This window comes from Hippopotamus amphibius, chromosome 5 (genome assembly GCF_030028045.1).
Source record: "Hippopotamus amphibius kiboko isolate mHipAmp2 chromosome 5, mHipAmp2.hap2, whole genome shotgun sequence".
Classification (NCBI taxonomy): domain Eukaryota; kingdom Metazoa; phylum Chordata; class Mammalia; order Artiodactyla; family Hippopotamidae; genus Hippopotamus; species Hippopotamus amphibius.
This window is the reverse complement of record NC_080190.1, coordinates 79,604,831-79,630,351: the sequence shown is the minus strand read 5'-3', so window position 1 is coordinate 79,630,351 and position 25,521 is coordinate 79,604,831. Positions and strand designations below refer to the sequence as shown.

The 25,521-nt window shown below is 49.6% G+C and overlaps 1 protein-coding gene across 3 annotated transcripts in view; it reads right to left on the bottom strand.

Annotated features, from left to right (window-relative positions):
* Positions 1-2,134: 2,134 nt before the first annotated feature.
* CAPN9 (calpain 9) overlaps positions 2,135-25,521 on the bottom strand; it is a 46,890-nt gene continuing 23,503 nt past the window's right edge. For 2 of the 3 annotated variants that reach the window (XM_057735483.1, XM_057735485.1), the window contains 13 exons: positions 24,776-24,853; positions 21,167-21,327; positions 19,985-20,142; positions 19,612-19,820; positions 16,377-16,413; positions 15,320-15,400; positions 13,377-13,434; positions 11,444-11,508; positions 10,913-10,981; positions 10,230-10,308; positions 8,256-8,372; positions 5,147-5,205; positions 2,135-2,213 (listed from right to left, as the gene is read on the bottom strand). In XM_057735483.1, coding sequence (XP_057591466.1) covers positions 2,187-2,213; positions 5,147-5,205; positions 8,256-8,372; positions 10,230-10,308; positions 10,913-10,981; positions 11,444-11,508; positions 13,377-13,434; positions 15,320-15,400; positions 16,377-16,413; positions 19,612-19,820; positions 19,985-20,142; positions 21,167-21,327; positions 24,776-24,853 — 1,198 coding nt within the window. In that variant the 3' untranslated portion in view covers positions 2,135-2,186. The remainder of the gene's footprint in view (positions 2,214-5,146; positions 5,206-8,255; positions 8,373-10,229; positions 10,309-10,912; positions 10,982-11,443; positions 11,509-13,376; positions 13,435-15,319; positions 15,401-16,376; positions 16,414-19,611; positions 19,821-19,984; positions 20,143-21,166; positions 21,328-24,775; positions 24,854-25,521) is intronic. The other variant, XM_057735484.1, reaches the window with a different exon arrangement.

The window sequence follows — 25,521 nt, the reverse complement described above, 5'->3', positions numbered from 1 at the left end:
CTTAAAGTCTATTTTGTCTGATTTTATGTCCCCTCTGGCTCTCTTGTTGCTACCATTTGCATGTACACCCTTTGCATCATTTTACTTCCAACCTATTTGTGGGGGTGTGTGTGTGTGTATGTGTGTGTGAAATGTGTCTCTTACAAACAGTATCCATTGGGTCTTGCTTTTTAATGCTGTCTGACAATAACTGCCTTTTGATTATAGTGTTTAGTCCATTTATATTTTATGTAATTATTGATATGGTTGGATCTAGGTCTGCCACTTTTTCTTCAACATCTTATTTTTAAAATCTGTTCCCCCTTCACTGCTTTTGTGCTGAGCAATTTTTTAGGGTACCATATTGATTCCTCTGTTGCTTTACTGTAATTTTGAGCTATTTTCTTAGTGGTGGCTCTGCAAATTATAATATGCATGCAAACTTCATACCATCTACTTCAAGTTAATACCGACCTAATTCATTTCCTCCCCTCTCCTTTGTGGTATTATTATCACATATCTCTGTATATGTTATCAATCCAACAATATAGTGTTATAATTATTACTTTACATAATCTTATGTCTTTTAACACAATTAGAAGACACAATATATTTACACAACTTTTTATATTTACCCAGATACCATTACCAGAGCTCTTAATTTCTTTCTGCAAGTTATCATCTGTTGTGAGGCCAACAGATCAGAAGACAGCTGCCATTGAAAAGATAACTTGTTACACTCACAGATTCCCAGAAGTGGGGTGTTCACTGAGACATGCAGGGCCACCCAGGGAAGCACCAGGATCAGTCATGAGGCAGAAAGAGTGACAGAAAAATGTGGGCAAGAGATTTTATTGTGGTTTCCGTGGGAAGGAACAGATGGGGCAGGGGCAGTGGGCTGAGGATTGGCTAGTCTGAATCACTGCAGCAGGGTCCAGGGCATGGGGTCTGTCCCTCGTTGTTGAGTATCTGGCAGTGGGGTGATTAGGGCAGGTGGAGAGTGGCCTGGAGTATGAGAGCCTGAGAAAGGAGGTCGCTGGGGTGTAGGCTCCAGCTTGGTTGGTTTGCATACGAAAGGCACACTCTCAGCTGAATTATTGACTATCCCAGGAATTAAGTAGCCTTGGGAGGGGCAACCCCTCCAGAGTCAGCAAGGCCCCAAGATGTCAAATATCAGGTACAGAAACTAGAAAACACGGTGATTATGTAACGCTCTTATCCTCCATCCATTGCCTGGTGATGCAGGGAAGGGCTGGCACTGAGGGGAGAGACCATGTTGGCCTCTTTAACCAGGGATAGGGTTCTGATGAAGCTCCATCCTAGCTGGGTCTTCATCCCAACCACTCTTCCCTCCTTTCCTCTCTGCAAGCCCCTCCACCCCGCCTCATCTGCCACACGCATATTAATAAGAAAATGAGACCTAGCATTTATTGAGCCAATACCTTATGGTTTCTCCATTATTCCAATTTGGTAGGATTTTCCAGTTCCATGTTAGGGGAGCTAGAGCAAGGCTTCACTCTATCCTCCCTCATCATGGGGGAAATAAATGAGATCAAATCTGACTTGAATCTGGACTCCTTGAGAAGAAACAGTATTGCATTTGGCTTTTCTGACCCCAAAGCTTTGGACACAAAGAATGTCTGGGCCAGACAGAGGCTGTCTTAGTTTCCAGCTCTTGGAGAAGTTTGTCCTACTCTTACCAGTAAGCATCCAGAATTCCCTGGTGTTCTCCCCAGTAAGGAAACCTGCCCTCGATGCAGAACAATGCTTAATTATGACCTCACACCTTTTCCTTGTCATCTCAAGCCACAAAAGCATTGTCCTGTAGAGGATGGTTGAGAACAATAATTGAAGCTACATTTAAGGCGGTCTTTATGCACTGAGTTGCACTTTGAAGAATCAGTAATGGGAGGAGGTGGGGAAAGTAGGGGGAGGAATTGCTGGCGATGCCTGAACCTGTTTTGTGAGGCACAGGTGCTGGCATCAGCCATCTCAGGGCAGTGATTTTACAAAGAAGGAACACAAAATCAGAGACCATCACTGAGTCCATTTCATTCTTCCGAGATCAGGAGGTGCGGTGGTGGGGGATGAGAGGGTTGGATAGTGGAAGGAGAGAGGGCTCCAGGCATCTACACCTGGGGACGTTCTGAAGTTCACAGTCCAAACCAAAATGCAGCTGGACAAGGTGCATCCCTGCCAGGGAAGCCTCAAATGTTCATTGTCAAGATGATGAACTGGGAATAAAAAGAGAGAGAGAATGGTCATCCCTCCATTTCCTGGGCAGCCCCAGTTTGGTTTCGCCACAGGGGCTCCACCATCTGAGCATCTGGCTGCAAACATGGACTTCCGCCTCAACAGGAAACATTAAAAAAAGATAATTACTTCTCAGCACTTTAAGTTTTCCAGAGGTCCTGAGCCTTTCCTGAGTGAGCTCAAGTCACGTGCGGATGGTGAGAGTAAGACAAACGTGCTTTCTCCCTGTTGAAGAGACACCTTGGGGCACCTTGGGCAGGGCAGTATAAAATAAGAGCCTTTTCCTCTTTGATGAGGACGTTGAGGACAGAGGTGATCCTCCGTCAGAGAAGGGCTGCAGGAAAGGGAAGCAGAGTCGGTATCTGGGCTTTTTACAAGTGAGCTGCTGGAGAAGTGGATGGGCTTCCTCCTCTCCTCCTCTCTCCAAGGCCATCTGCCTCCTCCTTCCCCCACCCCCCAGCCTTCTCATCTTGATGTGGTGACTTGGGGCAACATCTCTGCCCTCCTTCCCGGGTGTGGCACGTGACAAGGCTAGGGCTGTGGTGGAGGAAGTTACTTTTAGCAGAGTAACTGCAGGTGAGGCCAAGTCAGGCAGAGGAAAGCTAGAATTGTTTCCTGGCCGTGGGGGCGGGGGGGGGGCGGCGGCATTTAAAACAGTGGCTCTCAACTTGGCCCCACATTGGACTCACCAGGGGACTCTTTAAAATACCGACGCTTGGGTCCCACCCCCCAGAGATTTGGATGTTATTGGTCTGGGATGTGACCAGGCCATTGAGGTTTTTAAATCTCCCCAGACGATTTTAACTTGCAGCCAGAGTTGAGGATGGCAGGTTTAAAGGGAGAAGGACAGGGGGAGGACTCAAAGATTTTTCCTGTTGTCTTGGAGGGTGGTAAGTATGGATCCAGGGCAAAAGCTTACAACAGAATGACTTGGCCTGTTGAGGAGGAGGAAATGGGGATACAGAGCTCATTCCAGCCCCATTCCTGTGGACACTTGGGCTGGAAGTGACACCTAGAACCTGAAGCAATGCAATGCTTCCTTCCATGCTTCTGGTACTTTGGGGCCTTTGACTAGCTAAGAGCTATTGAATATCAAACCTGCTCACTCTCCACCTGCACTATAGACACACAGCAATTCCCACACTTTCTTCATACTTATTGGTGGCAAAACCTTGAGGTAAATGAGAAGTAAAGGTGGGTATAGGGGTCTTGTTTTCATAAGGGACTATTTTGAGCATGTACATCTTTCCTTGGCCTCCCTGGGGTGTTCTATACGTTATCAATCAGAGGAGTTATATTTATTGAATGCATTGTACATGCTAAAGGTGAAAGAGAATACCAGAAAAGAAAAATGTCCAGTTTCTGTTCTCAGTGAAATTACAACGTATTCAGGAATCTGGGACACACATGAGAAAATTAGTGATGCGTCAATGTAATAAATTGCTAAGTGACATGATATTATTATAAACCAAACTTCTGGTGTGAGATTAAGGCTTAGATCTCTTTCTGCAAAAGGTGAAACTGAAGCACAGAGATTGACAGCTCCATCCCCTGTCTAATATATGCCGTCATCCATCTCTTTATCTTGGAATAGTCAATAAAATGGTACCCACATCCAAGGTTACTACTGAATTTGGAAGTGAGGCAATGTGTGCCGTGTGGGCACAGAAATGTGTGGGGAGATGAAAGAGCTCAGAGATGGGGAAGGAAACACCGGCTGCTTGGCTTTTCCACCCTTAGGTCCAAGGGAAAGCAGAGCTGGACAGAAAGCAATGGAGAGAAAGGAAAAAAAGGGAAATAAAAATTATGGAACCATTGAAGGAATGTGTCCTGTAGTTCCCCTCCACCCCGCCCCCACCACCCCACCACTTTTGGGCAGAGGAATGTCTAACCAGCGTTCTCAAACTTTAGTGGGTTTAGGAATTAGTGCGCATCCTGCTAAAATGAGAGCTGATCCAGCCGGTCTCACGAGGGGCTGGGGGGGGAGGGCGGTACTCTGCATTTCTTTTTTTGTTTTTATTTTGTTGATTTCTTTTATTGAGGTACAATTGACACATAACATCATACAAGTATAGGGTGTAAATGTGTTGATTTGATCCACTGATATATCATAAGGTGATCACTACTGTGGTGTCAGCTAGCACCTCCGTCACGTCACATCATCATTTTTTTTTTTTGCCGTCAGGACAATTAAGATCTAGCCTCTTAGTAGCTTTGAAGTTTACAACCCAGTATTGTTGACTGTGATCACTACGTGGTACCCTGCCTTTCTTGCAAGCTCCCCAAGGTGAGGGCCACGCTGCTGGTCCACAGACCACACTCGTGGGCAGCGGGGGAGGGCTATCCACTCCTGAGACCCCCCTCATCCAAGGCCGGAAACTGACCCATTCTCTCCCCTCCACCGTTTTTGCTGTGATCAGCCCCTGCAACTGGCAAAAGTTGTGTATTCCTCAGGGTTTTTGAAGTGTGTGCAAACACACACACACACACACACACACACACACACACACACATGCTCACCAAGAATTGAGAGACACACCGGAAGACGTGAACAAGAAGAAGTGAACGCTGGAAGGCAGAGGGCAGGAGGCTGAGAAGCCCACGTGGCAGGAGGATGGGACAAGAGGGCAGGGTTTGCTCACTCACCCTTCTGAGAGATTAATTTCTCTGTGCCTCAGTTTCCACCCCTGCAATATGGGGACACTACTAGTCCTTAGCTCAAAGGGCTACTGTAGGAGTCTACTGACTGCTAAATGAATAGTGCCTCACAACTACTAGCAATATCATTATTACTATTACCCCGAGGCTAGATGTGGACACTCACATGTAATCACGCATTCAGCAAGTATTTATGGAGTGTGGCCTCTGCCCAGCCCCGGGGGGTCCCTGAGCGGGAAGGCTGGCTGGGTCTTACCTCGTTTATGTTGAGATGAATGAACTCCTTGTCCTCCGTGCTGAGAGCCTGGAATATCCCTGATGGGAGAGACATGAGGAAGGCATCATTGTGGACAAGTTCCCTCAACAAGCCTAGTGATTTCCCCATGACTGAGGGGCCTTCCGAGGGGCCGGTGGGGAGCTGCTCCATCTGTTGGTAGGAGGCGAGCATCTTCTAGGGCGGCGGCCAGACTCAGGCTAGGGAATGGGGTTTCTCTCAACTGGGGGAGCCTCTGGGATTCCTGAGATGGCAGAAGCCGGTGGCCTTAGCATCAGGGAGTGGGTCTCTTCATCTAGTGGATGTGGGTCAGCCAGCCAGCTCCTGGATCCGAACCATCTCCCCTACCTAAACTGTCGGGGGCTACAAAGCCCTTGCAATCCGTGGACCTTCTCCCCAGAAAAAAAGCACAGTTACATAAAGGTTTGCTTGAGTCTTGAAAGCTGTTAGTCTCTACCAGTCCCTTTAGAGAAGGCAAGCACTGGGTGGTCCCACACGTAGGCAGCGCTGGGGTCGATGACAGAGCCTGTCTGCTGCACTGAATAACCCAAGATGGTTACTTTCCTCTCCTGACCTCAGTCTCCCCATCTTAGGTCAAGTGGTGGAACCAGTCCACGCTGCCTTTACCTGAGAGTCACCCTGGGAGCTTTCAAATACAACAAGAAGGGGGAGGGGCTGCCAGAGAACAAAAGAGACAGAACCCAGCAGCCACATGCAGTGAGTGCATCCCGGGGCGACCTGGGGGCCCTCCTCGTGGGCCAGGTCTTAGACAATGTTGAGGACTCACTGAGAATTTTGTGAGGGTGCAAATGGCAGGAGGAGGATGTCAAAAAAAGTCTCTCTGACAGGGATGTTTACAGATGCAAGGACCACATTTCTGAGATCTGTTATTAATAATTCAGAAAAAAGTACATATTAAGGGGTCATATACAAGATTAGCAAGATGACAACTGTTGAAACTGGGTAGAAGGTGCTGGAACCGCTGGGAAATTTTGATAAAAATGATGCTGTGTTGCCACCCCCTAGATTCTAATTTAATTGGTCTGGGCAGCCTGGTCATTAACAGGTTTGGACGCTCTCCCGGGGTTGTCACGGGGCAGGGTTTGAGAGGCGTGGGTGGAGGGCACATGGGGACCGGTTAGCATTCTTTATACTTAGGTGTATAAGCAAAAATTTCTAGAATAAAAAGTTAAAATCAGCCTGGGGTAAAGCCCTAGCTTTGAGATTTTGAAAGCTCTCCAGATGGTGAATCTAACGTGAGGATCCGGGAGTGGATGATGTTCAGTTTTGTTTTTTTTTGTTTTTTTTTTTTGGCTGTGTTGGGTCTTCGTTGCTGCGCTCGGGCTTTCTCTAGCTGTGGCGAGCGGGGGCTACTCTTCTTTGCGGTGCGTAGGCTTCTTATTGCGATGGCTTCTCTTATTGTGGAGCACAGGCTCTAGGTGTGCGGGCTTCAGTAGTTGTAGCACGTGGGCTCAGTAGTTGTGTCTCGCAGGCTCTAGAGCGCAGGCACAATAGCTGTGGCGTGCGGGCTTAGCAGCTCCGCAGCATGTGGGGTCTTTTCACATCAAGGATCAAACCTATGTGCCCTGCATTGGCAGGCGGATTCTTAACCACGGGGCCACCAGGGAAGTCCCTGATGTTCAGTTTTGAGTGCCTTCTCCCTAGGACTCCTCGATTATAAGGACAAGCTGAGAACCCCCTGCAGGAAAGGACTGGGCCTCAGGGGATTCAGGATGGAAAAGGGCAGTTGAGAGAAGAGAAGCGACCAAACCTCATTATCTCTAGGTCAGCTCTCATCGCACCGTAAGTCTGATAAATGACTGTCTTTCAGGAGGCTCTTTCTAAAACGCACCTCTCACTAGCTCCTGGCCGTACCCGGAAAAAGCCCGGCCCCTGAGGTGACAGGCCAGGCCCTTTAGGATCTGCCCGCCTGCCTCAGACATCATCCCCATCAGTCAACACGAGGGCCTTGCTTGTGCACTCAGTACGTCTCTCTTGGAGCTTAGTGGTAAAGACATGCTTCAAACAGGTAATTCTGTGTGTTCTAAGTGTCCCGAAAGAAGCAGAGGGAGCTCCCCACCATGGAACCAAGGAGCACAGACCCTACTTTTATTTAGCAGGAAGTCACCCAGTAAACACACTTTAGAAAGTGCCAAGCAGGACTGGCTGCATAATTTGTGGGGCCCAGTGTAAAGTGAAAGCGTGGGACCCCCTCCTTGTTAAAAAAGTATTAAGAGTCAAGGGACTTCCCTGGCCGTCCAATGGGTAAGACTCCACACTCCCAAGGCAGGGGGCCTGGGTTCCATCCCTGGTCGGGGAACTAGATCCAGCATGCATGCCACAACTACGAAGTCCTCATGCTGCAACTGAGTCCACATGCCACAACTAAAGATCCTGTATGCCACAACTAAAACCCAGCGCAGCCAAAACAAATAAATATTTTAAAAAATTATTACGATGCAAGATGGTGACCCCAGAGCGTTTAACCAAGCGTGGGCATCTGTGGGGCACCCGCACAGGTGGCACCCCCACAGCAGCCACCCTGGTGTTGAGTTACACGCCCCGGACGTGCTTCGTTCAGCTTCAGCTGCGTGACTGACTCCCCAGTGGTGGGTGCGTGGCTATAAATTGCAAGCGTTAAGGACCACCTGCACCTCATCTCTCTCTCTTGCTTCCTGGGGTAACAGAGCTTCTTTGAGGCAACAGGGTCAGTGTCTAGGGCTTACAAAACATGGAGGGGTGGAGAGGGAGGGAGGGGGCAGAGGGAGACGGAGAGAGACTCTTCCGATTCTGTGCACTGTGATGGGGTTTGGCCTTTCTTTGGATATGTAGCAGGAACCCCATCCCCACCCAGTCACCCTCCCGCAAAGACACTGTGAACAGATGGAGAATGTCCCAAATGCACTGCAGGAAAGACACCCCCACCCCTACCCCTCGGCTTATCACATGGCACACAGATCGGGGGTGGCTCAGCCTGCCGTTGCTGGAATTCTCAGCAGGTTGCTTCTTACGTGCTTCTTTCTGGAAGGTGACTGGAGGGAGATGGGCTCTCCCGGGGGCCAAGGAACACGCAGTCCCGCTGCACACTTACGGCTCGCAGTCTCCAGCCGGACCAGGCAGTTGAGGAAGTCGTCGAAGCCCAGCTGGAGCTCCTGGTCTGCGTACCTGAGGACGATCAGCTGCAGGAGGGGACTGCTGAGCTGGAAGCCTGCGGGAGAGGGAGGAGGCATGGCTGCTCTGGCTGAGCCCCACAGGGCATACCTTCGGGAGCACCCGTCAGCCCAGGGCTGGACCAGTGAAAGGAGCCAGTGCCCACCTGGTGCCCTTGGCTCGGATGCCGTGTAACAGTGCATCCTGTGTGTGTGGGGGGGAACACGGGTGAACCCACAACTGCACCTTCTGAGTTCACCGAGTTCAGGGTCGTGGCTTTGACCCCATGTCACCCATAGGGTCTCCCTGACTTTTCAGGAAGCATTGTTTGGAGGAACTTGATGCTGGACAGTGTCTAAGCCCCACGCCTGGTCCCCCTCCAGCCACCCTGTGTTTCTAGGGCTCCACTGCCAGCCCCTGCTGGACCTGGGGGCTTCCAGCCAGGACACCCACAGTAAGTGGATGTTTCTCAAGGGCACTTTAACCCAGAGATGTTGAGGGATCTAGAGACCGAGTTTCCCAGAGTAGATGCTGTGGCCCTCAGTGAAGGACCCAGTGCTGGGCTCGTCCACACACGCCCACGATGGAGTGAGAACCTGGGCCTGGATGCTTTGCTGCCCTTCTCTGGACTTTGCTCAGTGGTTGAATGAGGGCTTTAGAGAAAGTAACACTCCTTATAGATTCAATGCTTAATGTTTTGATTTCTAACTGGCGTTGTCCTCTTCCATGTCAGCCTGCATGCTCCCTTTCCAGGAAATGTTCAAAGTATTGCTTAGAATCCTGCCCGGGGTCTTCCTGTGTCCTCATTCCCCATTCCAGACTGAGAGGGGGCCGGTCAGAGGCAGGGCATGGTTTCTGGAGTCTGCACAGTAGTGCTGGCTACAGGCGATGCCCAGAATCCTTGCATCTGCTCTCCATGGGGCTGGAGGAGGGCGGGGGGTGGCAACCTGATCCCCTCCCCCTCCCCAAGTCAGGAAAAGAAAGATGTGGCCACACCTCCCTCTCTGAAAGGTTCCCTTTGTCCCCTGCTTTGTCCTCCTGCCCTAGAAACCAGGACCCCAACCCCTAAGAGGATCAGGCCCTTCTCCCCTGTGGCGCTGTCCACGTTTATAATTAATTTTATTTCTTTGCCATCACACAGGACCCAAGCTGCTCCTAATTTTGTACACTCTGTCCCATTATCAGGCCATGAAGCTGATAGCGTTTCCCGATGTTTGTTTTACCTGGGAGGGAACACGGGCCCAGGGGCGTGTCTGTGAACACGCGTTGTGAGAAATGCCTTGTGGCCTGGCAGGGTGTGGGCTGCAGTGACTATCATGTGCAAAGGACAGCTGACTCCCAAAGACTCAGACTGCCCTGGCCGTGACTGCCAGAGGGTTAGCAATGCCACCTGGAGCCCATCCTTCATGCAGGAAGTGGGTATAAACTACAACGGAATCATTGATTTGGATTCAGTCTGTTGGTGACAAAGCCAGAGACAGGGCCACACTGGCAGATGGGTATATGAACTCTGTGTACCCCAAACCTGACCCCAAACCACAGGATGGACACGCCCTGCCTCGTCTGTGTTAATTGCCATCTGAAAGCAGAAATTAGAGGTTTGGGAGCTCGCCACCCAAGTCACATATAACTCTCCTCGGCCAGAAACTTGGCCAGAGGCTGAGGCCTCTAGGGATCAGGCTAAGTTCATCCTTGGTGGATACACTTCAAAGATCCCTGCCAATGTTGCACAAGGATTTAAAACCTGTGCCCTGATGAGAGGGAGCAGGCCTGAACCTGAGGCTGGGCTCTGCCCTCAAGGAGTATTAATTCTGATCAAAGTCCAGCCTCCTCCCCGAGCTGTGAGAGGCCAGTGGCCGTCACAGACAGATGGCACTCAGACGGCTCATGCCTGGCGACCCAGGCTTTTCTTTACCTGCGGTTTTCAGGGCGGTCCGCAGCTCATAGGAGGACATGGTGCCGGATTTGTCAGCATCAAACTGAAGGAAAAGGTTCTGTAGAGGGAGAGCAGAGGCACTGAGAATGTGAGCATGAAAAAGCCCCTGCTGAGGCTCCTTTGATGGCAGTAATGGTGCCCAAGCAGGGGAGAGAGGCCTCACCAGGCAATGGTAGGCTTGGGGCCTCCAAAAATGTGGGTCCCTTTGTTTTCCTTTCATTTTGGGTGGAAGCCCTGTGGTACTTCCATAAGTATGGGAAGTAAATACAGGAATTCCATCTTGATTTCTGCCCTTCCACTCTTTCAAATACAAATCCTCTGTCCAGCAGCACTTGGGCCTTTAAAATCTCCCTCTGGGACTTCCCTGATGGTCCAGTGGGTAAGACTCTGCGCTCCCAACTCAGGGGGCCTGGGTTCCACCCCTGGTTCATGTCTCAGCTAAGAGTCTGCATGCCACAACTAAGAAGTCCTCATGCCGCAGCTAAAGATCCTGCATGCTGCAATGAAAATCTCGCGTTGCTGTAACTTAGACATGGTGCAGCCAAAATCAATCAATCAATTAATTAATTAAATAAGTATTTAAAACTAAAGCAAAATAAAATCCCCTTCTGCTCTAAGCTTGTACAGTCCCCGAGAGGCTATGCACTGGCCAGGTTGCATACTGTCCACTTCTTCAGCTTGTCCCAAAACACTTTGAATTCACCGAACTCTAGCTTCCCGTTGCCACTGGTCTGTGCAGAGTGCATTAAGGAAGAAAGGACGACGTGAGCATCGTTTCAACCCAAGGCTCCTGGGCTGCAGAGGAGAAGGGCAAGGGGCTGGCATGGGTGACATGGGTGACATAGATTCAGGGCTCTGAGGGAGGGGATTTAATTATTAAGCCATGAATCTGTGAAGGGGGGGGCAGGGGGGAGGGGGGAGGGGGGAGGGCAGCAGAAGGGTTGAAAACCCATATATGAAGAACTCTTCATTCCCTTGGACAGGACCCCAAAGTGGCAACAAGATCCCCAAGTCCCTTCACAAACATTCCCCTCACTGGCCAGTCTGTGCCTCTTGATTTTGTTCTAATTCTAGCACCAGCGTCTCCCAGGCTTTGGTTATTCTCTGTGAAAAAGGCTTTCCACATTCTAGGGAAGTCTGCATTATAGAAAAACACTTAACGTGTATTTCTGCTCACATATTTGGAAGGATACGTCCATTAGAGAAATGATGTTTTTACAGGAAATCAGGCTTAGCTTCTTGAATTTGATGTCCTTTTCTGAAATCACACAAAAAAGCAGAATTCAGTTGACCTCTGATAAGATAAACCTATTCCCATCTGCTGAAAGTCCAATAGGGTGGTTAGATCCAGGGTGGTGAGGGTGGAGATGTGGTCACTCTTAAGATGCGGGTGAGAGTAGAACATGGCCTTTGGGGAGGGAAATTTGTAAAATATGAAAAAAGCTTTAAAAATGGGGATATCCTCCCATCTTGAAATTCTGAGTTTCAAGAATCCCAAACAAAGAATTACAAATTAAGATTTTTATCATCAGGTTACTTGTAATGACAAAAACTTAGAAATGATACAAATGACCAATAGAAGAGTATGGACAACAGGTTATGTCCATGTGACGGATTATTGCACCAACCTTAAGAGTCACGCTTTGAAGCACATATAACGAGCTGGGGAAATGCTCATAAAAATTAAGTTTAAAAGACAGGGTTTAAAATTATTGGAGAAATTTGAACACTCACATACTGCTAGCGAAAAGGTAAAAAAATCACTTTGGAAATAGGCAGCTTCTTAAGAAGCAAATACAAAGTTTCTTTTTAACCCAGCCAGCAACTGCTGTATACCCAAGAGAAATGAAAACATACGACCACATGAAAACTTGTGCACGAATGCTCATAGCAGCATTTACGCATAGTAGCCACAAAGTGGCAACAACCCAAATGCCCATCAAAGGAGGCATGGATAAACCCAACCTGGCATATTCAGACAATGGAATGTTATCCAGCCTCACAAAGAAGTGAAGGAGTCCTGACACGTTACAGCCTGGATGAACCTAGAAGACATCATGCTAAGTGAAAGAAGCCAGTCCAAAAGGACCACATTCTATACAATTCCTTTTATATGAAAAGTCCAGAACAGGCGAATCTATGGGGACAGAAAATAGATGCATGGTTGCCAGGGGCTGGGGAGGGGGTAGTAGGGTAGTAAATGCTACTGGTATGTGGTTTCTTTCTGGAGTGATGAAATGCTCTGAATGCAATGAAAATTGATCGTGGTGATGGTTGTGCAACTCTATGAACATGCTAAAAAAAATGTGAGTTGTGTATTTAAAAATTGTTTTTATTTTTTATACAGTTTTAAAGGTTATTTTCCATTTGCGGTTATTACAAACTTTGGCTATATTCTCTGTGTCATACAATACATCTCTGTAGCCTCTCTTACCCAATAGTTTGTACCTCCAGCTCCACGACACCTATCTTGCCCCTCCCTGCCTCCCTCTCCCCTCTGGTGACCACTGGTTTGTTCTCTACATCTGTGAGTCTGCTGCTTTTTTGGTTATATTCTAGCTTGTTGTATTTCTTAGATTCCACAGTATTTGTCTTTCTCTGTCTGATTTACTTCACTTAGCAGAGTTGCAGACTTTAAATGGATGAATTGTATAGTATGCAAAGTAAATCTCAAAGCTATTAATTCAAAAAATGATATTGCATCTATAATTTAATACCTGTTCTGTGTGTACATATATATACAGACACACACACACACACACACACACAGACTACACATTTGGTACCCAAACACATACACACAGACACACACGTATATTAAAGTGGTTACTTATGGGTAGTGAGATTAGTGGTGATTTTTGTCTCTGTCATTAGGCTTTTCTGCATTTTTTAGAATTTTTACCATAAACTTGCATCATTATTGTAATCAAGAAATGAAAGCTATTTTTAAAGTCTACCGAAAGTCAGCGCTGGAAAGCAGGTCTGCAGCTCTGAGGCACAGAGGGTTTGGGGCGGCTACAGGAGACCCAGGCAGCAGGCCGTCCATCACGTGTCCCACGTCCCCTCCATGGGATCCCCGGGGGCCCTCAGGGGTGCGGGGTGGGGGTAGTGGGCGTGAGCACTTACTCTTTTGCAGCACAGCATTTAAAACGTATTCGAGTTCCTCTGCTGTCACCTCCATGTCCTGTTGGAGTGGAGACAATTGCTTTTGATGGCCTTAGCACCCTCTCTCTTAGAGTTTCTTTCAGTTCTGAGCTCGACTTGGCTCAAGCGCTAGATCAGGCCCTCAGGACCCTGCTGGAGGCCCTGCGCCCACTCCCGTCTCAGGGATCTGTGGGCCCCACCAGGAAGGGTGGGAAAACCTCCCCAGTCCATGAGCTGAAGCTCCCCAGATGACTCTCATGGTGCAGGAAGTTTGGGGTTCAGTCTCCAAGCATCTGCACGGCAGAAGCACCTGGAGAGCTTTAAAGAAATCCCCACATGGGGTGGGGGTGCTCCCCCCAGGGCCCCTTCAATCAGAAGACTTGGGAATATGGCTCGTTGGTTATTTTCAAAACCGCTAGGGGTGAATTTCACAACCACTGATCTAAGGCGGGCCACTAAGTCCCACTGAATCTCAGCGTCCTCCGCCCTGAGAAGTTTGTTGGAAATGCAGAGTCTCAAGCCCCATGCCAGACCTCCTGGCCCGGAAACCTGCATTTCCAGGAGGGCCTGGTGACTTTTATGTCCAGGACAGTTTGAGGAGCGCTGATGTAGGACTCTTTTGTCCAGGATTTTGAACCAGCAGTGGGAAACGCAACCGCCTGTGGGGGTGACTTTCACACTTGCCTGCCTGGGCTCTACCCCTGAGCGTCTGAGGTCTGCGGAGCAGGCTTTGGGATGTGCAGCCCTAGTGAAGACTCACTGATGCAACCCCCGCCCTGACAGAACAGAGGAGGCCAGAGAGATGGAGCCCTGAGCCTGGTCATCCGGCTCTTCGGAAGAAGAGCAGGCCCAGGACCAAGTTCCTGAGCTCTAGAGGCTTCTTTTGGATGTTACTAAAGGTTGAATGAATCTGCAACATTCCCCCCTTCTCCTCCAAACCCAGGTCTCCATTTCTGGCAAATTCCACGGCTCTTCCACCTGTCTCCTCACTCTGGCAGCTCCCCGAGGCCAGTGCTGTGGAGGCACCCCAGCTGGGAATTCCCCCTCCTTCCCATGCAAGCTCTGCCCAGCGCAGGGCTGCAGTGGGCCCTGGGAGGGAGGACAGATGGCCACAGCCCGCTGGGCTTTAAACACAGGCACATGGGACCCACTCTTCTCCAGCCCAGACTGTGGTCCCCAGGTCACCCTGACCTGCCTGTTTATTTCAGTGCCTGAAATCCCACCATTAGGGATTCATCCCCCAGGTGTAGGTGACACGTCTCTTCCACAGTTCAGAGCCTGACTGGAGGAAGGATGCTCACGTAGTCATTAGTACCTTGCCCTGAATTGGTTTATCAGGCTTATTTTATTTTTGGTCTCCAATGGAGAAGCTTCCAGGGAACACAGATGGGGCAGTTTCCAGGACGATGGATGCCCTAGCAGGGGCAGGGAAAACCCAGGTCCCCCAGGAACGGTCAGGGCCCTCCAGCAACAAAGCTGGGCAACTGAGGATGGAAATGGGGGGTATGAAGAGCTGCCAGTGGGGCACAGACAGTCTCTCCTTCCCCGTGGCCGGCCTGGCCATGCCTCTGGTGCTGATGGACACACGGCAGCCTCCCTGAACACTACCACCTCTGGCCAGAGCGGAGAGAGCAGCGATTTCTAAAGGCAGCGGTCTCTGGGCAGAGTTCAAAGAAGCCACCTCTTTAAGGCTTCCTTGACTGGTCTGAGCTCCTTGGGGGTGCTATTGCTCCATCCACAGCGCAGGACTGGGGTGGAAGATGGTGCAGAGGAGACAGTCTTTAGGGCCCCTTGAATAACCAGGACTGGTCTCGCTTTGCAACCAGCTCCACCCAGGCTCGGGCACCCAGCATCTGCGAAGTGCTGCCAACAACAACCTTACTGCATCCCCAGGTGGGCACTGCAGAGGATTAAGAGCAGCCTACCTCACCGGCGACTTGCTGAAACAGGGCTCGGAACTGCCGTTCCTCCTCTGTCTCCTGGCCAGGCGGAGTCGGCTTCAGAGGCTGAAAATTAACCAGAGAAACTTGCATTGAACCCCCCAAAAAGAAACTTGAAATAGCAGGAAAGAAGAACCCCAGGCGGAGGTGGTGCCGCCCCATGGGGAAGCCAGGACCTCCCAGCCACACGATACTGTGCACTCTGCAGTTGAGCTCTGAACTGGCTGCTGCCTGTAGCATGACGAATGCGGTCGCCACTCCTCGTGAAGCCTTTTTTAAGAGCGTCTGGAAGGACTTTATGAGTCCTTCTTGCCTAAAGGAGGCCTGACCCCTGACTGAGTTAGGGTCTCTGGACCTCCTCCATCTCATCACTCACGACTAATTAATTGCTTAATCATCTGTCTTTGAGGGCAGGAGTCTATTTCTAGCATGGAGCTCGGGAACTGGAGCGTTGGAAAGCTCAGTCCATGTTATGGGTGTTCTGTCTTCTGTTTTTGGTCCCATTAACAAGCCGCAACTCAGTGCCCGTTACCCTTCAGTGCCTCTTAGAAACCTTACAGCCCCCAGACAAGTATAAAATCAGCTCCTCCCCACCCCACCCCCACACACAACGCAGGGAAGAAGTAATGTGTTCCCCTGAGAATCTAAAAAAGAAAGATCTTTTTAAAAAGAATGTACCTGCCTCTCTTATGTTCTTTTTATCATTTGTTTTTCTTAAGTTGGGTACATTTTAAAGATATTCCATCCCCTCTGGGAGAAGCAGTTGCATCTCAGAAAACAGAGCAAGTCTGTAGCACAAAGAAAGATCACTCCAAACAGAGCTTTCTAGCAAGTACCTACCTCATTCTCACACCAGGTTCTGTCGGGCTAGGAGAGCTTGGAAGGTACAAGTCGTTCTCCAGGAGATTAGAAGCAAGGTGTTTACCTACCTGATCACAGAACCATTCCCTGAACTTCAGAGTTTTAAATGATGCTATGGTTAGAGGGACAAGTTCAAAGATGTCACTGAGCCCCACCCTCCAAGGTAACCAAGAAGGCTCACCTCAGGAAGGTCGATGTCTACACTTCCATCCAGGTCCCTGTGGGGGCAGAAAGCACCTGACTGAATGTGGGTTAAATTCCTCCATGCTGGGACTGTGCCTAGGTGGCACAGTGGTTAAGAATCTGCCTGCTAATGCAGGGGACACAGGTTCGATCCCTGCTCTAGGAAGATCCCACATACCGTGGAGCAACTAAGCCCGTGCGCCACAACTATTGAGCCTGCGCTCTAGAGCCCCTGAGCCACAGCTATTGAGCCCATGTGCCGCAGTTACCGAAGCCCACATGTCTAGAGCCCGTGCTCCGCACGAAGAGTAGGCCCTGCTCTCCACAACTAGAGAAAGCCTGTGTGCAGAAACAAAGACCCAACACAGCCAATAAATAAATTAATTAATTAAAAAAAAAGAATCTGCAGCACCATAGGGTCCAGAGGTGTGGAAGTTTCTGTCCCATTGGAGCCCTCCTTTCTCTGTGACATTTCATTTCATGGGGCTGCAGACCTGTGTCCAGATCTCCCTCTGTCCTCATCACTCAGACTCTGCCCAGCATGAAAAGGAGAGGGAGGTGGCTTAGCCATCACCCAATGAGAACTTGCAAACCCTAGACCTCCAGAAGTGAAAGAAGCAAACCAGCAGTCATTTCCTATTTCCTGGATGTGCTTTGACCAGAGATGTTCTTTATGAAGTGTTACATATTCAATAGAATAGCAGAACCTCCAAGGTCTTATAAGCCAAGCAGTTTCATGACACGCTCCCCATAAACTCTGCATCACTGGAGACAGTCATTCAGCCTATTGAGGGTTTAACTATTCATAAGGGAATTTTAGAAGATTATAGAGCAAGTTGAGTTGAACCAAAAAGACTGGTCCTGGAAAAGCATCCTTTGTCCCTGTCCCTCCTGTAGAAGTAAATCCTGCTGCCACTGGAGGTGGGGGAGCAGTGGGTTGTGTGTTTATTTGGGGGAAAAGAGGAAAGATAACTGCAAAGAGATTTACTTGCTGTTCAAATCTTTAGGGGAACCTGTAGTGTTTAGAAAGGAGTGACGTTGGGGCAGGCTTCAGCTTCTGTTGTTACTGAAAACATTCAGAAGAATCTACTCTTCTCAATTCAAACCTGAAGCACTCCCAAATAAAAACTGTTGGAGTGACTTCCTTGGTGGTCCAGTGGTTAAGAATCCGCCTTCCAGCGCAGGGGTCTCAGGTTCGATCCCTGGTCGGGGAACTAAGATCCTACATGCTACGGGGCAACTAAGCCCATGCCACAAATACTGAGCCACACGCTCTGGAGCCCACATGCCACAACACAGCAGGTTGAGTATCTGGTTCAGGGCAACGGGGAATATGGAGTTGGCTTTGCCACCTAGAAGCCACCACTTCCGAGGACTTGGACCTCACCCCACCGATGGGACCAAGAATGTGAAAGGCAAGGTTGGAACAGCTTGGCTTTCTCCCTCTTCCACGTGCAAGGGTCACCAACCTGTCTCCATCCGAATGGGTGCTTTTGTGTGAACGGATCCTGGGAAGTTCATCCTCAGGTTGTACTAGTATCTGGGAGAAGACGGGAGGACAGCTCTCCAGCAGAGTTTTTAAAAATTAGAGACTTTCTTGCTTCAATTGAGCAGATGATAAACATGTCTCTTGTATTGGTTTGGGAAACCCAACCAGACTTTCTAGTTGAGAGTGCAGTTGACCCTTGAACAACCTAGGTTTGATCTGCTGGGGTCAAAATAGGCAGATTTTTTGCAGTAAATATAGTATGATGTTTACAATCCCTGGTTGGTTGAACCCACCGTTGCAGAACTTGCGTGTGCAGAGGGCTGACTATGGACTTGAGTGTGGGAGGATTTTGGTATCCATGGGGGTCCAGGAACCACTCCCCTGCAGGTAGCAAGGATGACTGTATTCTCAGCACACACTCTCCCACTAGACGAAAGATAAAACCAGAGCAGCCCACGGAGTCTCAGCTGTCTCTACCTTGTTATCTCAGGTTGATCTTTTGTTGGGGATTGATCTGACTTAAATACAGAATTCCTAGGTTTTGCCATTCTCTGTGACCTGAGAAATGGATTCTTGTATCTCGAATCCCTTTTTCCCTCTGCCACAGAGTAAAAAATTGCTAACGGGCAGTAATGGGAAATTTTTTCCATAGAAGTACCTGATGCAAAATACTTTTGCTAAGACACTGCAAAGAAGAGTTGGCAGAATGTCAGGTAGGTAGGACAGCAGTCAGACTGGCATGATGAAAGCGCCAGGCAATTAGCTTTTTTGATTGTAATGTAAGTGCCTGATATTAAGCTTTTGGTTGCCAAGGCAGCCACTTCGAAGACATCCATCTGGAATAAATACGTTGCCCACCACACAACTGGACAAAGAGCTAGCGGCCCCACTCTGAAGTTCCCTTGTTTTAGAAAGCTCTGGTAGACCAGATAACTGACTGACTGACCACTTGCCTTTTGCTTCCCCTGCTTTAATTCCAGCTCTTACGTTTCACATTCACTAAGGGTGAACCTATGAAACTCTAGGCACCCCACCCTTGATCTCAGTCAAGGCAGACCCCGGAGTCCTCTCCCCCACCCCCTGTCCCTGTGTGGCCCCAGGTAGGCCATGTATCCTCCAGCACCCGTGAATACTATATTTTATTTTTCAAAGTTCCCTGATGGTTGTTGCTGAGGCGTCTTGCAGTCATTATAAGAATCGCAAGGGCTGGTCCAGCCAGAACATTGGCTCTGGTTGGGGAAATGTCTGTGGGCGGGGCGGGGGGGCTCACCTCAAATAGTACAGGCCGAGGTTGTGCCTCAGGCATTCAGCCCATAGCATCACATCAATAGGAGGAGACCAACTCAAAACAACTTGCTAACATGTATTTCAACTGGAGCTGAAAGAAGTGTCATTCTTGAAACTTGCAAGAGCCACCCCCTTCATCGTGCACAGAAATGAGTTTGGAGCCCTTAATGTGGCTCCCATTGCAGGAGCTTCTTGGTTAAAAGGTCTGGAAAATGAAGGGCTCCAGCCAGGAGGGTCTTGTCACCGTGATTCTGGGAGCGGCTGGAGGAAGCAACTTTGTAACGGTTTATTTGAGGGAAGAGAGAAGCAGGACTAACATGGACACACATCCCACTTTGCAAATGCATTAGGAAGCCCCCAGCCTGGGATCTCAGGGAAGTCATAGGAGAGGGAAGAGTGGTGACTTCCCTGTCAACGAACCACTAAGTGGAGGGGGATTCTTGAACCTGCGACTCACCGCGTCATGGCTTTCTTCTCCGAGAAGATCCGCAGGCAGAAATCGGCTTCCTGATGGGGCTCGAAAGTGCTAGGAATGATGACGTACTCCCCAGGGGGCAGCGTGAACCGGTCGGAGACCTCTCTCAGGTTGGTGAACGTCTTGCTCCTGGCCTGAGAGGCGTGGTATCTGAAGAAGTCTTTGTTCAGGTGTCCGTCTTGGCTGGGGCACTGCCGTGGGGAGTAAGGGGGTCGTTTCTCTAGGGAGGGCTATTGGTCTTGGCGGCTCGCATGCAGTCTGGGGACAGGCCACTGACTCTCAGGCGTGGGGCCAAGGAGGAGCTGAGAGTTGAGAACTCGGATGTGACTCTCCACAGCAGACTGCCCCCACCCACCTGGTAGATGGCGTAGCCGATGGTCAGCACGTTGGCACCAAACCGCTTGAGTTGTCTTCGATCTTTCTGCATCAGGGCGACGAGGAACGTGCATTTCTCCTGCCCCTCATCTTTCTCAGTCAGGGACAATTTTATTTGTGGATTGGTCCAAAAAGTATCTGCCAATTGAAAAAGGAAGATTATTTTCCCTTCCTTAAAAAACAAACAAACCCACGAAGGACATACACACACACACACACACACACACACACACACACACACACATCCCTATCCACCCCACCACATCCTCCCAAACCTGGGAAAACCGTTCTTCCCTTTCTGTCCCCACCCCCTCTTCCCCTCCTTTCTGTAATCTCCTGTGAGAATCTCCTGTAATCTCTTCCATTTCCACCTTCTTTCCAACCACTTTCCAAACAGCTTTTTGAAGACATTCTTCTGGGGCTCGTCGGCTGCAGCGTGCACCGTCTTATTTTTCTACTTGGCATTTAAAGGAGAGGGCAATGCGCTTGCGGTAATGCCCCAGCATCTGCTTAGTGGTTGCACAATTTGAGCAGGATGGACCTGACCCCCAGCTCCAAGGGTGGGCTCCGAGTAATCTGTGCTAGTCCCCCTTGCCATGGAGACCTGGAACAAAGCCAATCAGCTGCAGCATTCACCAGGCAGTATCAGTTCCAGGAGCTCCCAATTAGAGGGACGTTGAGGATTTTTGTTTAATGACCATGGGGAGCTCCTGCCAAGTGTGTGAGTGAGGGCTCAGGAGATTGCTGGCTCTCCTGTGACTATAAAGAAAACCAGACAGAGGAAGCGGTCAACAGAGGGAAGAGGGCAGGACAGAGAATCACAAACAAATGGGCTGATAGGACCACGCCTGACGTCCTGCTTCTCCTCTGAACTTTCCAGTTATGGAGGACAATACATCCTGTTTACTTATAAACTGGTATGAGCTGTGTTTTCTATTACTTGTAACAGAAAATAACTTAAGTGGTAAAACATGGGAGTTTCCCTGAGCAATTCTTACCTAACGTCCTGCTCAATCTTTGTAGCCCTCTTTTCCTGGTCACCCCTGAAATCCTGTTGTCGACCTCTACCCTTTCCCGAGGGTCCTGGCCCTGATCCACCGATGTCCAGCAACTGGACTGGACACTTGGCAATGACAGAGAGAGTGATAGGCAAGCTACCTACCCAGGAAGTTGCGGCAGCCGCCGGCCGTGGAGCCCCGCACCCAGCTTCCCTGGTGGACCGTCACCTCCCACCTGTGGATAGCATCCTCCTCCAGGGCATCAGGAGTGAGGCTGCAGACCTCGACTTTGTCAAAGTGGGCCTGGAAGTCCCCGAATGCCATCCTGCAACGAGGTGGAGACGGTGCATCACGGGTGATGGTGATGACACGGTCTATACATTCATTTACTCATTTAATAAACAGCGTCGAGTGCTGGCTCCTTCCTCAAGGAGCAGGGAGACCTATGGTGTGAGGAGATGGAAAATACACACCAAAAAGTAAGGAAAAGGTGGAAAAAGTTTAAACAAGTAAAAAATACAGGTTGATTATATACAAGCGCTGCACGGAAGTTCGAGTAGGGTGAGGAATGAGACTGTGAGGGTGGGACTATTTCAAACAGGCCTTTAAAGAGGCCTCTCTGATCAGGTATGGAGGCCTGAGGCGTGGGGGATGGGAAAGGTGGCTCTCTGTGGGTTCCAGGCAAGTAGAAAGCAAAGTTCTGACACAGATACCTTCTTCATGTGCTCATGGAACACCGGGTGCCAACGAGGTGGCAGAAGGTGTCAGCAAATGATAAGATTCAAAGATAACGGTGGGACAGGTTGGTCACCATAAAGCTTTTGACTTTGACTCCGACAAGGTGGAGAGCCCCTGGAAGATGTTACACAGAGGAGGGTTGGGCCCTGGGGCGGCTGTGCTGAGAACAGACTTCAGGGATGCAGACGGAAGCAGAGCCACCAGTTAGGAAGCTAGTGTCATCGTCCAGGTGAGAGATGAGGGTGGGTCGGTCCAGGCTGGTAGGAGGGAGATGGGGAGTGGAGGTCAGATTTGAGACATATTCTGAAGGTAGATCTTATGGGACCTGCTGATGGATTGGATGTGGAGAAGGAGAGAATGATAGGAATCAAGGTGTTTGGTTCGAGCAACTGGAAGGAGAGAGCCGAAGCACGTTTGGGAGATGTTAACTGGCCTGTCGATGAGATGTTTAAGGGGAGATGATAGCGGGCAGGTGAGGATGTAGATCTGGAATCCCGGGGGGAACGGAACTGGGCGTTATCAGTGTGAAGACAGTCTTTAAACTCCTGAGACAGGATAAGATGCCCTAAACATGGGCAGCAGACAGCGAGACGGGGGTCCACAGACCGAGCCCTGGAGCCCTTCAACGCTAACAGGTTAGGGGACTGGGGAGGGACCAGGACAGGACACTGAGGAGGAGCCCAGGTAGAGCCATGTCACATGCTGCTGACGGATCAAGACAATCAGATTTAGCAAAGTCAGAGTCCGCAGTGTCCTTGGCAAGGGCGGGTTCAGTGGATGGTGGGGCCCATGGCACGGTTGAGGGGAGTCAAGAGAGGGAGGGTGGAGAGGAACTGAGTTTTTGTGTAGCAAACAGGAGAGAAAGGGGTTGGTGGTTTCAGGAGGTCAAGAGAGACTTTTTTCCCTTTGAAGTAGGGAAATGACAGCCTTGGAATGCGAATGCAAATGATTCAGTAACAAGTAGGAATTGGTAAATGAGAGAGGGGAGAGTTTGGGGAGTATATCCTGGGGTGGGCGGGTGAGAGATAAAAGCGGAAAGAGATTGGAAAGGCTTTAATGTCAAGATTCCCAGAGGAAAAGCTCCAGACTCAGAGTGCTGACAGTTTTAGTACCACGTGTTGCCCCAGCCAGTTTCAGCCCCAGGTGTCAGGTGCAGCTCCTTTTGGAAGAGCGGTTGTGCCGTGGGACTGGGCAGTGGGTCGTCTACAGGGCACACCCCTTTGCTGGGCTTCTCCCTGTTGGTTTCTTCATTTCCTCTGCCCTGTTTCTCCTTCCTTCTGGGCCTGACTTTCCTTCCACTAGCTCGACCTCAGGTAGCCTCTCAAACTCTGTTCCCACCTCCTGCTCTTATTCAGCAATTTGTGGGAGAATCCGAATTCCAGACCTCACCTTTCTTCTGTTTTGCTCTCTTCATGTAACTCATGAGCCCGCTACAGGACTCAACATTCAAGGTCAATATGTGTCTAATTTCCAGCTCAGCAGCTTGTCAGTCTCTCAGACACCCTGTATGTTTTCCACCAATGTCTTCTACTTTATGAACTCATGGTTCCTGAGACAGATGGCTAGCAGGACACCAAGCTCATTCACCAGATGGGGCCTTCCAGCTAGGGTGGGATGAAAGTGGTGGCGTGTGTTAATTCTGGGTCAAGGCTTTTAGGAAGTGGTGATGTCTTCTCCAAAGTTTTTCTTCCTCTCCTGCTGGCTTCCTGCAGGTGACTGTGTGACTCCAGGGGATGGTGGAGCCACATGAAGGATGGAGCTTGAGTCCCTGAATCACTGCATGGAGAGAGCCACTCACACAGTAGGCATGTCCTCCTGGACTGTTACAATGAGTGAGAAATATACTTTATTGCATTTGAGTCTATACATTTTGAGTCTGTTTGTTGCGGCAGCTGGTGTTACCTGGACTCACTGGTACCTGGAAGAGTGGAACCACCACAGCAGAATCTAAAATATGTAATACTAGCTTAGCAGCTGGGCAGGAGCATGCAAGGGAATATTGGAGCTGGGAAATAGATATCCATGTTATTAAGAGCAAAAATACTCACTACAACTGTTGTCTTAAAATACATAAAAATACTGAAGACAGAACAAATGCCCACCGAGGCTGCGCTCGAGGGGAAAAGAAGAGAAGGAACTGGAATATTACTGTGTGCTGGTTTTTGTATGTTGTATTTAATAAGGTGTTATAAGAAAGAGATGAGCTCAGACAAGAATGGACTGGTTTGGGGGCTTCCCTGGTGGTCCAGTGGCTAAGGATCTGCCTTCCAGTGCAGGGTATGTGGGTTTGATACCTGGTTGGGGAACTAAGACCCTACATGTCGTGGGGCAACTAAGCCTGCAACTACTGAGCCCGCATGCTCAGGAGCCTGTGTGCTGCAGTTAAGACCTGATGCAGCCATGAAAAAAAAAAAAGTGTTTTTAAAAAAAAAAAAAGAAAGAAAGAATTTGTGGTCCTGCAGGGCTGGATACACCAACCCTTTCCGGACCCAACAGGAAGAAATAAGATTGAAGAAAGCTTCCAGAGATGAAGGCTTATTAAAATTTTCAGTTATACAGAGATTCAGCCTTGTGGAAAGTCCAGGTTAGGAATGTTTCCTTCCCAATTAGGTCTGTATTTTTAGACACTCTCAGGTAGCTGTTTTTATGGGTCCCTTGAAAAGCTGGGCATGGAGGGAGTGAGCATCAGGGCTGCTTGTCTTTGAATTCACATGCAAGCAGGGATGGTGGAGCACTCAGAGGAGGGAGGCTGGGCTGGAGACCAGAGGCTCAGCCCCATATTTTCTGAATCACGCTAACTCCCCTGAGCCTCTTAAACCTGGAGATGGGGTGAGCCCCCCAAAGGTGACATTAAATTCTCTGCCAACCTGGGTCAATATAAGGGCTTTGAGACAGATGTATTTGATTTACCAATAAAATTAAAGAAAATAAGTTAGAAGAAAAAAAGCAGCGTTTCTTACACCTATGGGCAGTGGGACACACTCACACCTGTGATGGAGTTAATACAGAAAGGAAAACAGAGACGAGCACTGTACCAGAACTCCCCATCGTCCAGAGCAGTGTGACACAGGCGCTTCTGTTCGGCTGGGCCAACGGAATGCCACTCAGAAGAACTAGGAGTGGACAAAGCCAGTGTTAGGTACAAGGTCACGGACAGCAGTGGGAACGACACTGGCCTCGGGGTGGGACCTGCGCTTCCCTAGGACCCAGGATCCACGTTATGTAGGGAATTGATCCCGATCAGGGCCCTGGAAATGGGCCAGAGGGTGGAGAGGCTGGTGGGGAAGCACGTCTCCAAGTGCAAATGATGGGAAAAGGTCCTCAGGACCACTGGACCCTCCTCCACAGAAGCTTCTCCTGGGGCCGTCACGGGGAGTTGAACATGAACAGGGCAGCAGAAGAAGCCCAACGAGAAGCCACAGTGGGCTGAGATGTGGGACCTGGAACATTGCCTCTACCTCTCCTCTTGGTTTACAAGCTGCCACTTTGAAGAGTGGTGATAATACCTCATGATCACCTGTGCTTGACATTAAACATACCAAGTACCTTCTTTACAAGACCACACTGGGAAGCCAGGTGAGCTTCTGCCAGGTAGACGTGCCCACCTATGGACAAAAGGGCTCAGGGTCACAGCGCCCATTGTTCTGCAAACTCAGGAGTTCCACTTCCACGTCCACTGAGTTTCTGTGACCCCCATGGCCACCTCCAAATAGTTCAAATTGAGTCACCATCACCGCAGTGCTATAAGCGACGTGTCTACCTCACTTACACCCGGAGACTC